Source organism: Nicrophorus vespilloides, unplaced genomic scaffold (genome assembly GCF_001412225.1).
Source record: "Nicrophorus vespilloides isolate i.1.1-1 unplaced genomic scaffold, Nicve_v1.0, whole genome shotgun sequence".
In the NCBI taxonomy this organism is placed as follows: domain Eukaryota; kingdom Metazoa; phylum Arthropoda; class Insecta; order Coleoptera; family Silphidae; genus Nicrophorus; species Nicrophorus vespilloides.
Window position 1 is genome coordinate 1,493 of NW_017097352.1, and position 17,071 is coordinate 18,563.

Here is a 17,071-nt window from a genome sequence, read left to right on the forward strand (position 1 = left end):
CGCACTGGTGTACAATACGCATATTAATAAAGATTCGTATATAATACGCACCCATAATTTTTCAATTAAAATTGCATGATTTACCTAAACTTTAAAGTTAATAAATGTTTTGTTTACATTTTAACTCAAGTATAATATACTTTTATCTGCGTATTATACTCGAGATTTTAATTATTTTAATTCCATTAAACGCTACGCATAAATCACCATAGGATTTACACAAAATCGGGTAGAATTGTAAAGTTGTACATGTCTATTCGATCCATCACGGAGCTTAAAGTTTTTCGAAACAGAATGCAAAATTCGGTAATTGCGCGATCCACGTTTTAATTGTCCGCTAATCTATTCCGATACAAATAATAATAATTCCGCTGAATGTTACAGTCAAAAACGCTGACGGTTTACATACGCGGCAATTACACATTTCCATTATATTCAAAACTCTATTAATGGATAAAGCTTATTTCAATTCATTGAATAAAACATAACACTGTCATTTATATTTATACACACACACAAATATACATAAAAAATATATAACAGCAGCTCTCAAATTGCGAAAAACACATTGATATTGAATTATACGCGTTTCACTACATTTATAATCAATGTACCCAATTGAGAATAATTTAAAACTAAAATTTCCAAAAAAAGCTTATATTAACTATAACGTTGAAAGATTTATATAACTAACAAAGTTTTTCTAATTTTGATATTTATATGTTAATCTCTAATATATGAGTAATTGACTGTTAAGGCCGTATATTATTATATACATGTTAAACATGAACATGTTAAAAGATTATGACAGACAATTTTTTAAAATTTTCATTTACAAACTTTCTCATTTACTTAATCATAATACAAGTCATTCAATCTCCAACTCAAATTTATTAATTGCCGAGACAACAAGTAAATATTATTCAAATTTATTAGTTGTTTTCTTTTCAGAATTTCATTAATTCATTACTAAATCAAGTAAATTGAAAATATTATAAATCTTCATAATTTAGAGTTAAAAAGAGAAGTATTAAGAATTATGAAAAAAAAGCTTATGTTGATGATTGTTGTTTTAGGAGTCACAGATTTGTATCGTCTTTCGGCTAAACTGAATTTGTATTTGTATTTGTAAAAACTAACCTTCTCACTGGATTTCTTCTTGGCTTTGTTCTGTCCCTGCTTGGGACTACACTCGTCCTCCACAGAGGCCAGCCTGTTGAACTTCTGCGTACGCTCCTTGACGCTGATGGTTTTATCCACGCCTTCCATAACATCGTTCTCCTTATCCTGAACAGTCTCCATTTCGCAAATACTGAATCTGCTCTTATCAGTGGACCTCTTCCTCGGTGGCGCTTGAGGAGTAGTCGGTTCTGTCAACGAGAGGTTCGAGCACAAGGAGATGTTATCATACGAAGGACTCGGGGATGAAACAGGTGGAGGAGGTCTGTACGGCGGTGGAGCTCGACCAGGAGAACTAGTCGGAGTAGTAGTAGTAACAACTACATTCCTCGAATCATATTTACTAGGACTGAGGACCTCCTGCGAGAGGTACTTCGGTCTTAGACTCAAGACTTTTTGGTCTCCGTTCACCTTGGAGACGGCCAATATGTTCACGAACTTCTTGAACTTGAGCCTCGCATCATCTGTAAGTTAATAAAAGAATAACAATAAATCATCGTTCGCAATTATCCAGATAATCGAGCAAGAAATTAACCAGCCACGAAAAGGATCTGGTGGAAATGAGAGATGGAAAGGAGAGATTTAATTGCGAATTTGCTTATGGAAGGGAAAATTAATTGCCGCCACAGGAAAGCAGATACGCGAAATGCAGGAAAACTGAAATTAACCTCCCGACAAATCTCGTTTCTTTTTCTTATTGTTGTATGTTAATATCGCATTCATTGTAAATTGAAGAATACGTCGGACCGTTTACAGAGTCCAATTACCGTTTTACTCTCTTTCTTTTGCATCCAATTAGCGCAGGGCGAGGCATAAACTAAATTACATCTATTTACCGTGATTAAATTATAAACGGATTTGTCAAGTCATCTGGAGATTATCGAAGGATACGAATCGTGGAATGATTATTTAAAAACAGAACAACAACAATACTTAATTGAAAATTTAATTTGAAAAACACCAGGATTTGATTTGTGCTTTTATCTTTATCATCATCGATTTACATTATTAAATCAATCAAGTTTCAATTAACAATTACTACTTGTTAAACTATATATAAAAATATAACTTTAAATATGAATAAAATTAAACTAAACAGTGTAATTCAAATGGTTTTATAAGAAATCGATTCTTACAAATCTCCACTTTACGAAAAGCTAATTTTTCAAATTGAATTTAACAATCAATTTCTAATTGAAATTCATTAAATTATATATGAAAGTTACCTTTAACTATGAATAAATTTAAACAAAACAGTGTAATTTATATAGTTTTATAGGAAATTAATTCTTACTTTACAAATTTCCACTTTACGAAAGAAAAAATAGAACTAATTCGTTTAACAAATCCTAAATTAATTTTAAATTTGTATTTTCATACTTTACTATAAACACTTCAATATCTTATATAATTAAGTTTTGTCATAGTCATAGTTAGTTCAAACATTGTTAAAACTTTTAATATAAAATATTCATTGTTAATGGTACAAAATATATCATATTTAAAAGTTTTCTAATACAGTGGAACTTCGCTTAACGAGCAAAATGAGTTGTAAGAAAAATAACTCGTTTAACGAGCGACGTTTTGCATAACGAGTGACGATGAGAAAAGAAGTTCCGAATTACGCGCCTTCTACATCATTTTTAACGGTAGCAATCGCAAGCCCGACAAACGAAAGACCGTCTAATGAAATCCCGACTGTATCAACATCCCGACTATGTCAAAATCCCGACTACCACAATCCCGACAATCAAAATCCCGACTATATCGAAATTTCTACAATAACATCTTAGTGTTGTTTGTGATCACAAAATTTCCAAACTTGTATTCAGACATGTTATTTGTTTTTTTTGTGCAAAATCTAATAACACTTGCATGTGTTTGAATAAAAAGAACCATAGATATGAAAAGCAAAATGATGAAAAATCGAGTCCAAGTTAAACTTTTTTCTCTGGCATGGAAATGCGTTCCATCGTAATTTACATTAGTTTATATAGGAAAACGTGTTTCACTATACGAGTAAAAATCTGCAAATGACTTTACGAATTTCTACTTTACGAAAGAGAAATCATAACTAATTATTTTTTTTAGTTTAAATTAATTATTAAATACAAATTACATATTAAGTACATAGTTCTAAATACAAATTACTATATTATTTATATAAGCATTAATATTTCACTCTTTATATAGATAAGTTTGCAAATAGTTTAATTTCACTTTATTTCACTGATTAATAGAAAATATTCATTTTGGTTACGGAAAATACATTTACAAATTTCCTTCTACAGGAAATTAGTTCTCACTTTATGTATTTCCACTTTATGAAAGAACAACTAGAACCAACAACATTGATATTTCTGTTCAGTTAATTAAAATAGTGAAAAAGACATTTTTTTTCTCCTAATTTAGTATGGAAATGTTCAAAATATTTAAATAATTATTCAAGAAATCATTTTTCAATATATTTAAAACAATAAAAAAATAACTCCTATAAATATAGTAATATAATAAATAAATTGGAAATAAATATTAAATTTACTGACAATAAATATACACTTTATATAAAAAAACATCATAAATGTATAGGCATTTCGTGTTATATAACAAAATTTATAATGTAAAAAGTAACATTATTTATAGGTTTCTACAGGGAATTAGTTCTCACTTTACGTATTTCTACTTTATGAAAGAACAATAAGAACCAATAAAATTGATATTTCTGTTCAGTTAATTAAAATAGTGGAAAAAATAATTTTTTTCTTCTTAATTTAGAATGGAAATGTTCAAAATATTTAAATAATTATTCAAGAAATTATCATCATTTTTCAATATATTTAAAATAATAAAAAAATAACTCCTATAAATATTGCAATATAATAAATAAATTGGAAATAAATATTAAAATTACTGACAATAATGTATAGGCATTTCGTGTTACATAACAAAATTTATAATGTAAAAAGTAATATTATTTATAGGTTTTTAGTGACTTGAAAAATATCAATAAATTTTGCATATTTTCCATATTTTTACTTTTTTTTCGAATTTAAAAAAGAAGTTTAGATAACATGTGTTTGTTTAAACGAATGAATAATTTACTTCCATGGAAATACTGAAATGTATTTAATGAAAACATGTTCAAAATATTTGTGTTTAGTAAAGATAATTCAGTTATTTGTACTTGTTAAAAATACTAATTTTGATACTATTACAAAAAAAACTAATGTATGTAATACAAGTATTATTATTGTTATGCTGCATCCACACTATATGTGACATGAGATATAAATATCTGTCAGACGTACCAATTACTATTAGTTATCATGTAGTCAGGTGACAGTTAAAATGCAGCTGCAATTGCACATTGTATACATATTAGCTTGACAGACATTTATGTCTCGTGTCATGCATAGTGTGGATGCAGCATTATAAATATATATATATAAACAAAAAAAAACCTATATATTTTATACGATTTTAAATGTCAAATATTAGTCATGTATTCACAACCCACGGCGTGTTCCAGAATGATATATGATTACAACAATTACGTAACATAATTGATAATTCCGAAATCGCTGTTTTATCTAAATCAACAGCTTTTCTGTTTGTGAAATTAGCAAGTATAGATTAGGATTTGGACTTGTGCCATTCATTATCCTCGACTTACCACACGATTACTACGAATTCAACAAAAAGCTAATTGATGTATTGTTTCGTCGCCAAAAAAACAAATGTTTTATGAATTGCTCATTCACTGTTTTTCGAACTATTATCACGGTATGACTAAGTTTATCCACCTTTAGTAAACGAACAATAAGTGCAGTCGCCAAGTGATAAGATAATAGAAAAACATAAGGATTACATCTGATTATTCAAGTTAAATGGAGATTTATGAAGCGCTGCGGATACTCAAAAAAAAATCATAATGTAATACGAGAATCTCAGCTGTGGAAGGCCACACTGAGCCTTACGCAAGGTAAACGAACCGGCGGAGAAACGTCAAAACAACGACACGCCGAATCCTAACCTCAAAATGCACAGAACTCGAGTTATGGGTTTAATCAAGCGTGCAGCGTTAAACTGGCAGTTAAACTTAAGGTTTAGACTTAAGACAAAGGTTGCGAAACAGTTGATAAGATAGGGAATCGGGGTTGCAGCGAAGAAGATGATGATCAACAGGTAGTTGCGGATGTAAACAAAGGGGATTTGCGGATGATGGGCGAGGTTATCGATTCTTGTCTACCTACCTTTCGATGCTGGATCCGTCAGGTATTTCCGGAAGTGTCTCACGACATCTCGATTCTCCACGATCCCGCCGTTATTCACGAAATACTCGTGAATCTGTTCCAGTGACAGTTCACTCGTTGCCATGTTTGTTGTGTACTGTTGTTGGTTACTATAGCGGCGCGGCGCCATCCAGGTATAACGAAGTTGGCGCGCTAAATTTGAATGTGCGCATGTTTTGAATACCTGTATCAATGAAAATCGATGTCCCTTTCACACAATGTTTCACCCGAATTATGTGACCGTTATTATTTACTTAATTTCGTGGAAATGTTTTGGGAATTGTTGTTAAGTGGAGCGGTGAAAGTTCAGTGCGGGTCAACGAGCCCGACCAAATGATTATTTCATTTGTTTTTGTTAATTATTGAACAAAAAACAAATGAAAAACCTTTACGTAATTTACAAACAATCAATCAATCATTGATATGTGAATACAAATAATACATTGATTCACGTAATGAGAAAGTGGAGCGTAATTAAAGCCGAACCGTAAATTTATCTTTGAGCGGAAATCTTAATGAAACCTTGTACGTATTAATAAAATAATCAATAAATTAAATTCTATTAATTTGTTTACACATTCAGCTTTACTGTTCTTACTTTAAATTCATTTCAATCAATTTGATAGACGTTTAATTTACATTCATATTTCAATGACTTTATTTACAATTAATACAAATAATTATACAAAATATAAATAAATTAATTGAAAGCCTTTATATAAAATCAGTTTTCAATTATACAACAAATTTGAAAGAAAGAAATTTTAAATTTTTGTTTTGTAATTTTAAATTTCTAATACAGTTCATAGAAATATAACTTATTTTTTAAAAACGTGTTTGTTCTTTAAATTTACATTTGTATTCATGTGATTCGTAGTACAATCATGCTAATACCGATATTCCCTCGTTACTAAAATATTGTATTCATTCATGAAAGCTTCTTAGAGACTTTCGAAAAGGGCGTTTTGAATGAACCCGGTTTACAACCCTACGCGGAAATCGAGGGAAAAAACCCCAACCCTCTTTGACCTTCGTTCCAAAACCTGATTTATGTACCAACTTTTAGGATTGGAAAAAAAAAAACATATGTTTTCGTTTCTATTTGGTAACAATTCACATCAATGAAAAATTGATATTATTATTAAGTTTAGTGTTTGAAAATATACTAAATTATAGATTAACGTCAAGAGTATCTTAAGTATTCAATAAATTATAATTATTGAAAAATCTTTAATTTTGAGCTTCTTAAGACTATAAAACGTTTGTTTTCTTGAAAAAATATTGATTTTGAATTATTTATTTTTAAAGTTTTAAATTACTGAAAAATACTATTTAACTGTTGTATTATAATACAATACTGATTGAAATATCATATAAAATACTTGCAGATTATGAAATTTACTAATTATATAAGAGATTTTACCCGTAACAACTACCTAAACATAAATGAAACAAAAGTACCACCTGTGGGTCAAAAAGACCCGTTTAGAAAAAATAGAACAAATAATGAATTCTTATTTTCATTCACAATACTAGTACATACTGCATATCAGAATTACTGATTTTCCCAGTTTTGGTACATGAGAAGTTATTCTACTTTGAAATCCAAATATCGATACTATTTTATGAACGTATTTACTATAGATGGGTCATTTTGACCCGAAATACATAAATTTCGACGCGACTACTTTGCTCCTACTGAAAAGTGCACTAAAAATATTATAATAGTTAGTATAGTAAAGTATAGTTAGTATAGTAAAGTTCAATAATTTGTTGACTATTGCAATAGAATGCGAATGAAAACAATTATCAAGTGATAATTCTGACCCAACCGTAGTACTTGCGGAAAAAAAAATTGAATTTCACATCAAATCATATTGAAATTTGCTTTCAAAGTTCTTAATTTTACACTTAAATTATTGAATAATACTATTTAACTATGAAAATCCAATATGGATTAAAATATGATCTGTAATTCTTGTAGCATGAATTTTATTAGTACAAGTGATTTTCTATTTTGATTTTGATATAAATTGTAAAAATACATTCGTTTTTACCAAAAATAATGTTTAGCAACGTTTTGTAAAATAATTTAAATACCAAAAAGGTCTAGTAATTCAATTTACATGTAATTGTAATTAAATATGTTGTGTTAACAAAACTGTAAATAATAAATTCTTATTTTCATTCACTGTACTAGTGTGTTGCATAATACATATTAGAATATTCCCAGTTTGGGTCACTTTGACCCGAAATACTTTCTACACCAAAATAAGTACATTTCGATGCGAGTGCTTTGCTTCTATTGAAAAGTTCTAGAATAGCTAGAAGGTCAATAATTTGTTGACTATTGCAATAGAATGCGAATGAAAACACATATCAAGTGGGTCATTTCGACCCAACCGTAGTAAAAAATTGAATTTCACATAGAATCATGTTGAAATTTGCTTTCAAAGTTCTAAATTTTACATTTAAATTATTGAAGAATACTATTTAACTATGAAAACCCAATATGGATTAAAATATGATCTGAAATTCTTGTAGCATGAATTTTATTAGTACAAGTGATTTTCTATTTTGATTTTGATATAAATTGTAAAAATACATTCGTTTTTACAAAAAAAAAAATGTTTAGCAACGTTTTGTAAAATAATTTAAATACCAAAAAGTTCTAGTAATTCAATTTGTGTGTAATTGTAATTAAATATGTTGTGTTAACAAATCTGTAATTAACAAATTCTTATTTTCATTCACTGTACTAGTGTGTTGCATAATACATATTAGAATATTCCCAGTTTGGGTCACTTTGACCCGAAATATTTTCTACACCAAAATAAGTACATTTTGACTCGACTGCTTTGCTTCTAATAAAAAGTGCTAGAATAGCTAGAATAGTTTATTAACTATTGCAATAGAATGCGAATGAAAACACATATCAAGTGGATCATTTTGACCCAACCGTAGTAAAAAATTAAATTTCACATCGAATCATGTTGAAATTTGCTTTCAAAGTTCTAAATTTTACATTTAAATTATTGAAGAATACTATTGAACTATGAAAACCCAATATGGATTAAAATATGATCTGAAATTCTTGTAGCATGAATTTTATTAGTACAAGTGATTTTCTATTTTGATTTTGATATAAATTGTAGAAATACATTTGTTTTTCCGAGTTTTGTAAGATAATTTAAATACAAAAAAGGTCTAGTAATTCAATTTGTGTGTAATTGTAATTAAATATGTTGTGTTAACAAAATTGTAAAGTGTGTTCGAAAAAAACAATAAAAGAATGTCTGAAATGTGCAGAATATAATACTTTGAGATTGGGTCTCGCGATTTCCGTGCGACGGAAAATAATAGCGGAATGGTCTTCTAAGCATTCGAAAGATTTATACAAATAGTCAAAGTGCGAAATTTATGGATGGAAAGTGTTAACAAAAAAAAACCCGCAACAAAATAATAGAAGAGAATCCTTCGTGGGAAATAATATACGTGTCGCAGAGGATATGCGGTGTATTAATTTTCGCCTCGAGCACCGCGAGATTTTTGTCTATGGAAGAAGGATGGCTCTGCTTCTCCTCCAACTGTAAATCCTTCCCGTAACCCGAGAACGTTCTTCTAATGTGAAGAAACGAATTCGCATTTACAACAATAAGACAGAAACACATATAAAAATTGTAATATTTTGCAAGTTTTTTTTTTTGCATAATACTTGAATCCACCTTGACAAGTCCATAAAGTCTACCAGGGCTGAAGAAATGTATTTATTGTCATCCTCGTGTCGTTCTCGTATACGTACATTATTTTGTTTTTTAGTTTCTAGGATGGAAATAAAAGCGAAACAATAATAATGGTAAGAGAAGGATAGAAACAGACGAGAAACAAGTTTCAATTAATGCGACACAACAATTACATTATGATGTCAAGTACTTTTTCTAGTTTTCCGTCGATTTTATAAGGTGTTTCACTTGGCTGAAGACTTTGTTATTGAGGGGAAAACAAAAGCTTAGTGCCTGCAATTACTTTTATCATCGCGATGACGTCGGATGCGAATCGAAGAAAACAAAACATCAACCGTGTATTTACGTGGAAAAGAAATACGATAATAGATTTCAATGTGATCGTGCATTTTTCTGCGAATTAACAACAATTTACAATATTTTTAGTAAAAAAAAACAACACATATAATGGTCAAAAAATCAAAATTTGTTTTGTAAACAACACTGTCAATTAATTATAAATGAAATGGATATTTCTAAGTATTACTTTGTGTTATTTTTAGTAGAAATGTTTGAAATACAGTCTTCTCTCCATTTTTTGCCTAAATGCACAAAGAACGTAAGAAAATGAGTTTTCTGTTGCAATTTGGAAAAGATTTCCAATATCAATTTGGAGAAAGTTCAAAATTCAATCAACATTTTTCAATTAGTAAAAATTTCATTTATTTGTAATAAATTTTAGTAACAAAAGTTTTTCAAAATCTATTTCTAAATAAAAATAATAATACTTTATTTAGTAAAATTATGGTTTTAGATTTGTATATTATATATTTATGATGAAATTATATGTTTTTTTTTTGTAGTAAAAATCTGTTCTAATCTGTTATATTTTATTATAAATTGAATTATTTGAAATTATGTATAATAAAGCTTAGAAGCTTAGTAAATTTATCCACCATAAAGAAATAATAATTCCCTAAACTGTTGCATAAAGAAATGATCCAGTTTCGACGACGATAAATAACAACTTAAACATTGAAATTTCCATAAGATTTATGAAATTTATGTACATATTCTCAGTGATTTACATTACTAATTTAATGTTTCAATAACGTTTTCTTTCATTTTTTCTTCTAAATGCATGCACTTTTATGTGGAAAACTGCAAGAGAAAAAGGGAACGAAAGAGAGAGAAAGTTGGAATAGTAAAAGGGAAAATTGTAATAAAAAAAAAAACATGCTGGAAAATATGCATTTACGTGTTGCTATTCCGCACTTTGTATGTTCGAAGCAAAGAAAAATTGAATACACGATGAAAATGTAATTGATTTTATGCGCGAAATATCTTCTTACATGGTTGTTCTCGATTTTCTTTTTAAAAACGAAGCTTGAAAACGGTTTCCTTGTTCTACACAAAATTGAATTTTAATGAATGGAAATCATTTGTATCATTTATTCATATAATTTTATAAAATGTAAACATTATATGTTGTAAATTCTTTCCGCATTGTTAAAAAACCGCACTAATTGAGTACTTTAAACAGCACAATAAAAGACTGTTTAAAACCGTACTAATTGAGGATTTTAAAAGCGCATAAACAGCACAAACAGAGACTTAACTTAACTAAAAATCATTTTGGGTACTAATTTTGTAAAATTAATATTAAATTTTCTCAAGTTTGTTTTAAGATTTTCACACCGTACTACACTGAAACAAAAGCCGCACTCTGTGAGGTACTGTTCTACTTTTATAGTGCTACATCCACACTATATGATTTTAATGAATGGGAAAAATGTTTTTGAATTTGTTTCATTTATTCATATGATTTTATAAAACGTAAACATTAAATATCATAAATACAAAAATACCTCAAATAGTGCGGGTAATTGTTTCCGCACTATTTAAAACCGCACTAATTGAGTAATTGAAAACCGCATAAACATAAACAGCACAAAAAAACTTGACTACATAAAGGAAACATAAATAAATTTCATGATTTTAATTAATGGAAAAAGTGTTTTTAAATTTCTGTCATTTTATAAAACGTAAACAATTTCGCACTGTTTGAAACCGCACTAATTGAGTACATTAAAATTGCATAAATATAAACAGCACAAAAAAGACTTTATTTCGCGCTGTTTAAAACCGTACTAATTGAGGAAATTAAAAATCATTTTGTGTACTAATTTTGTAAAATTAATATTTAATTTTCTTAACTTTGTTTTGAGATTTTCACACCGAACTATAGTGAAACCAAAGCCGCACTATGTGAGGTATTCATAAGTGCATCCACACTATATGATTTTAATGAATGGGAAAAGTGTTTTTGAATTTGTATTATTTGTTCATGTAAGTTTATAAAAACGTAAACATTGAATATTGTAAATACAAAAATACCTCGCACTGTTTGAAACCGCACTAATCGATGACTTTAAGAGCTCATAAATACAACAAAAAGTTTTTAATTTTAATTAAAATTTACTTTTTTTTGAGATTTTCACACCGTACTATAGTGAATCAAAGCCGCACTATGTGAGGTAATTAAGGACTATTAACCTCAAAAACTGCATAAAAAGGACTTAACTACATAAAGGAGAAATACTGATGTATTAAAAATAATTTTGTGTACTAATTTTGTAAAATTTATTTTTTATTTGCTCAACTAAAATTTAGTTTGCTTTCAAATTTTCAAACCGTACTATGTGAGGTATTATTGCACTTATACAATGATACATCCACACTATATGAAAGAATGAAACAAAAGAAAACAATAAATACTACAATACTTGTCTAATGGTGCATCCACACTATATCTGACATGGAATAATTAAACAAACAAAATACAAAAGACATAACATTTATTTAGAATTATTTAGTTTTATTTCTCTATTTCACTCAAAGTTTTCAAACTGAAAAACAAAACGGAACAAGATTATAGCGCCATTTTTTGGATAGTTTTAGAAACTTTTATATTTATCTTCATACAATCAGAATTAAGATGAATTATAAGAATTTATCCATGCCAATAATTGGCTAAAATTTTGATATAAACGGATTATAGAATAAATATTTATATTATTGAGTGTTTATGTTATAATTGGAATTGTTAGGTTAATCTTCTTTAGGGTAATAAAGAAATGTGAAAGATGTTGAAAATTGTTGTGTTATCAAAAACAGGTTACGTAAAGCGTGAAATTAGGTAAAAAATTAAATCCTCTTAATTGGTTATACGTGCATTTATAGTAATGAATAAACTGGAACTGTGTGCAAATCTGCGTCGTGGTATTATTAATATTATTATAATTCCGATGCGATGGAAGCTAATTAAAGTATTTAAATGGTCCGGTTGTTATTAGTGCGATTACAAGGAACGGTGGCCATAAATATGTATAGGCTCTCGGATCGGAGAAAGAGAGTCGAGGATATTTTGCACTGAATATTTCCCATAATTTATCCGCGACGGCGCAATAATTTATTATAATATATTTTCACATAATTGTTTCTGTACGTGATAATGAAATGCACGAAACGGATTCAATTAAAACGCCATAAATGAAGATTTATCATCATCCGAATGCACAACAAAAGAGAAATAAAGATAACATTCTATATAAAAAAAAAACATCATCATCCACAAACCAAAAACATCTCTTCTTCAACTTAATTGAGGATTCATCAAAAGATGCCGAAAGTGTTAATTTTAATTTGCGGCTTTGCATTTGATTAAAACTTAACGAATTTCAATATTTTGCAATATTTCGAATTGCAATTGCAAAATACATGAATGGAAACAGGAAAAATGAATTATTTTGTTTTGTGCTTTGTTTTTCTGTGCAAATGCAGTTGTTTGAAACAGAATATGTCATTGTTACTTCACAAGTACCATGCAGTGTATACCACATTTACCATTGAAAGTATCAAAGCTAGAATTAATTAATTAATATATTTTTAGTAATCTTTTAATCTTTAAGTAATTATTACTTGTATTACAGTGTATACAACTTATCCGATTAGTCTCCTTGTCATTCTTACTTGTCAAGTACCATACGGTGTATACTACTTATGCTATTGCAAGTATCAAAGTAGTAATAACTTAACAAGTACATTTCTTGGTAGTTTCAACATTACAGTTCAATAAAAATCCGATTAGCCTCTATGTCATTATTACTTGACATGTACCATACAGTGTATACTAGTTTTACTATTACAAGTAGTTCAATCAAAAGATGCCGAAAGTGTTACTTTTAATTTTCGGCTTTGCATTCGATTAAAACTTAACAAATTTCAATATTTCGAATTGCAATTGCAAAATACATGAATGGAAACAGGAAAAATGAATTATTTTGTTTTGTGCTTTGTTTTGCTGTGCAAATGCAGTTGTTTGAAACAGAGAGAGAAAAGAGAGGATAAAGCGATTATCCGTTGGAAATAACAAAAAAACAATAGCGAAATATTGTGCATGTTGTGTGTGTTTCATATTTTTGCACAGGAAGTATATAACTCATGTGCATTGTATTTAATATATTATAACTCTATACTCGCTATTCTTTCTCTCTCCCTAGAGTATTTTTTTTCTGATTCAATTCTGCGCCATTCATTTGCAGCCGACGATTGTCAAGATTGCATGTTTTAATGGTGCGATATGTACATATAAACCTGGTTTGCTATATTACACTATTATATATATATTTTTTTAATTATTACGTGACATTGTCCTCGTCGCCGTAATTGATTATTGCGAGCGCAAACAGCGTTGCGTAATCTCGACTCCAATTATTTGCGCTGATCAAATCTCCACGATCCTAGTACCTTATTATTTATTTTTCTCTGTGCTTGATTGTTTGAATTATGTTTATTTACATGTTAATTAGAATAAAAGTAATACAACATTAATGTGATTAGATTTGGATGTAATGAAGAGTTAACGCTCGAAAAAGCAGTGATTATCTCAAAAACTGTAATTGTCAGAATGGATCTAAAAGATGCATATAAAACTTAAATATTTGGGGAATGCAACGTGGTTTCAATTATTGCTGTGGTTTCTTCCGTTTGGCTGTAATTCGCATTGAAAAATGATCTAACGTAAAAAATAATACTCGAAATTATCAGGGGATTTCTCAATTTTAATGATTTTCTCAAAAACTATGATACATACAATAGATCTAATGTATATGAAATTTGGATATGAAAAATTAATTCTTAAAAAAAGCAGTGTCCTCACATTTTATTAATTTTCTCCGAAACTATAATAGATATAATGGATTCAAAAGATGTATAGGAAAGTTGGATATATGGGGAATATAACATATTTGTGTTTCATCCATATGGTTGTAATTAGAGTTGAAAAAAGAAGCAATGAAAAATTAGCGTTCTAAATAGCAGTGTTTTCATATTTTAGTGATTTTAACAGAAACTATTATAGATAGAATGAATCCAAAAGATGCGTATGAAAGCTGGATACGTGTGGAATGTAACGTGTATTCAATTATTATTGTAGTTTTATCCATTTGGCTGTAATTCTCTTTGTAATTGATATGTAAGTATTTTTTTTTACCTGGATTTGATGCAAAGAAAGAACAAACCCATGAATTAATGAGATTACAGTAATGAAACCTTTGGAGAAATTCAGTTAATACCATCACTTGGATTAAAGGAAGAATCGAAATGCGAAAAGGAAATGAGCTCTCAAAAAAGCGACGAAACTGCGTTGATGCTTTACTTATTACTTCGCTTCTTTTTTTTGTACTGTTATTTGTTTATTCTTTCTTTTATTTTTGTAATGTACCACGAAAGACCAATAATGTGTTCAAATATTTTGGATATTTGGGGAATACAAATCATTTTTCTGACTGTAATTCGCATTGAAAAATGAAGTAATGAAGTAATCTAAATAGCAGTGTTTTAGCAATTTTCTCAGAAACTATAATAGATAGAATAGTTTGAAAAGGTGCATATGAAAGTTGAATATATGGGGAATGTAACATTTGTGTGGTTTTAACCGTTTGGTTGTAATTCGTGTTCAAATTTAAAATTACAAAAAATAACTCTTCAAAAAAGCTGTGTCCTCACATTTTATTAATTTTCTCCGAAACTATAATAGATATAATGGATTCAAAAGATGTATAGGAAAGTTGGATATATGGGGAATATAACATATTTGTGTTTCATCCGTGTGGTTATAATTAGGTTGAAAAAAGAAGCAATGAAAAATTAGCGCTCTAAATAGCAATGTTTTAGTGATTTTAACAGAAACTATAATAGATATTATAGTTTAGGAAAATGCCTATGAAAGTTGGATATATGGGGAATGTAACGTGTATTCAATTATTGTTGTAGTTTTATCCATTTGGCTGTAATTCTCTTTGTAATTGATATGTAAGTGTTTTTTGTATCTGGATTTGATTAAAGAAACAAACCATGAATTAATGGAGTTACAGTAATTAAAGCTTTGGAGAAAATCAGTTAATACCATCACTTGGATTAAAGGAAGAATCGAAATGCGAAAAGGAAATGAGCTCTCAAAAAAGCGACGAAACTGCGTTGCTCTTTACTTATTACTTCGCTTCTTTATTTTGTACTGTTATTTGTTTATTCTTTTTTTGCAGTCTTTGGTCCTTATTAAACGAGAGTAAATCGCAGATGTAATCAGTTTCGCGGCCGATTATATGGGATAAGGTCCGTCTGGTCCCGGTCCGACGTTTAGCTGAGCCCCGAACCGCGACTAATTGCAGGTGTCGTGCACGGGGCTCGGAGATGCCTCACTCGATTATGCGCCTCGAAAATATTTAATTAAATGCATTTCCCGTTGTAATATTATATTTCGATCTGATAAAAGTACCCTGACACGAATTTCGAGAACCCCTCTCTCACTCACTCGCTCTTCCTTCATCCGCAACGTAACAATTTCGGTTGGAAATTAGTGAGGACTTCAAAAACCCTTGCTAAGAGCCCTTCGATGAGCGATCTTAACTTTAATTATGATTAACTCGGAGTCTCATTTTCATTATTGTACGTTCATCCGAACACCTGTAACTTAATACCTTTTAAACCAATTATACTTACTTGGCATGTACCACAGTAGTAGGTATGTAACAACTACATTCCTTAGTAGTATTAACATTACAATTATATATTTTGATAGATGTCGAAAAACAAGAGTACTTGTGTTATATCATATTAACTTCACAAGTATCTACTTTTACTACTAATTACTTTGTAAGTACATTTTTAGTCTATATATTTTGACAGAAGTTCAATAAAAAGCCAACTACTCTTTCTGTAATTACTTGACAAGTACCAAGTAGTATATATTACTTTTACTATAGCAAGTGTCAAAGAAGTAAACACATAGCTAATACAGTAGCCTTAACATTATAATTCAAAAAGCAAACTGTTGTATATGTCATTGTTACTTGACAAGTACCATGCAGTGTGTACAACTTTTATCATTGAAAGTATCATACCAGTAATTTCTTAGCAAGTATATTTTTACTAATCTTTAGATTACATTTCGATAAAAATCCGATTAGTCTCTTTGTCATTATTACTTGACAAGTACCATACAGTGTATACTACTTATGATATTGCAAGTATCAAGGTAGTAATTACTTAGCTGGTACATTTCTTAGTAGTTTTAATATTACAGTTCAATAAAAATCCGATTAGTCTCTGTGTCATTATTACTTGACAAGTACCATACAGAGTATACTGCTTATGCTATTGCAAGTATCAAAGTAGTAATTACTTAGCTAGTACATTTCTTAGTAGTTTCAACATTACAGTTCAATAAAAATCCGATTAGTCTCTAGGTCATTATTACTTGGCAAGTACCATACTGTGTTTACTACTTTTACTATTACAAGTATAAAAAAAAAGTAA

The 17,071-nt window shown here is 29.1% G+C and overlaps 1 protein-coding gene across 1 annotated transcript; it reads right to left on the bottom strand.

Annotated features, from left to right (window-relative positions):
- Window positions 1-1,148: 1,148 nt before the first annotated feature.
- LOC108559891 lies at window positions 1,149-5,660 on the bottom strand (the record flags this gene model as incomplete). Its single annotated transcript, XM_017917263.1, is given in 2 exon segments — window positions 1,149-1,643; window positions 5,433-5,660. Coding segments are annotated over 2 exon segments (664 nt in total), but the record flags the coding sequence as incomplete, so codon positions are not given.
- Between the last annotated feature and the right edge of the window lie 11,411 nt (window positions 5,661-17,071).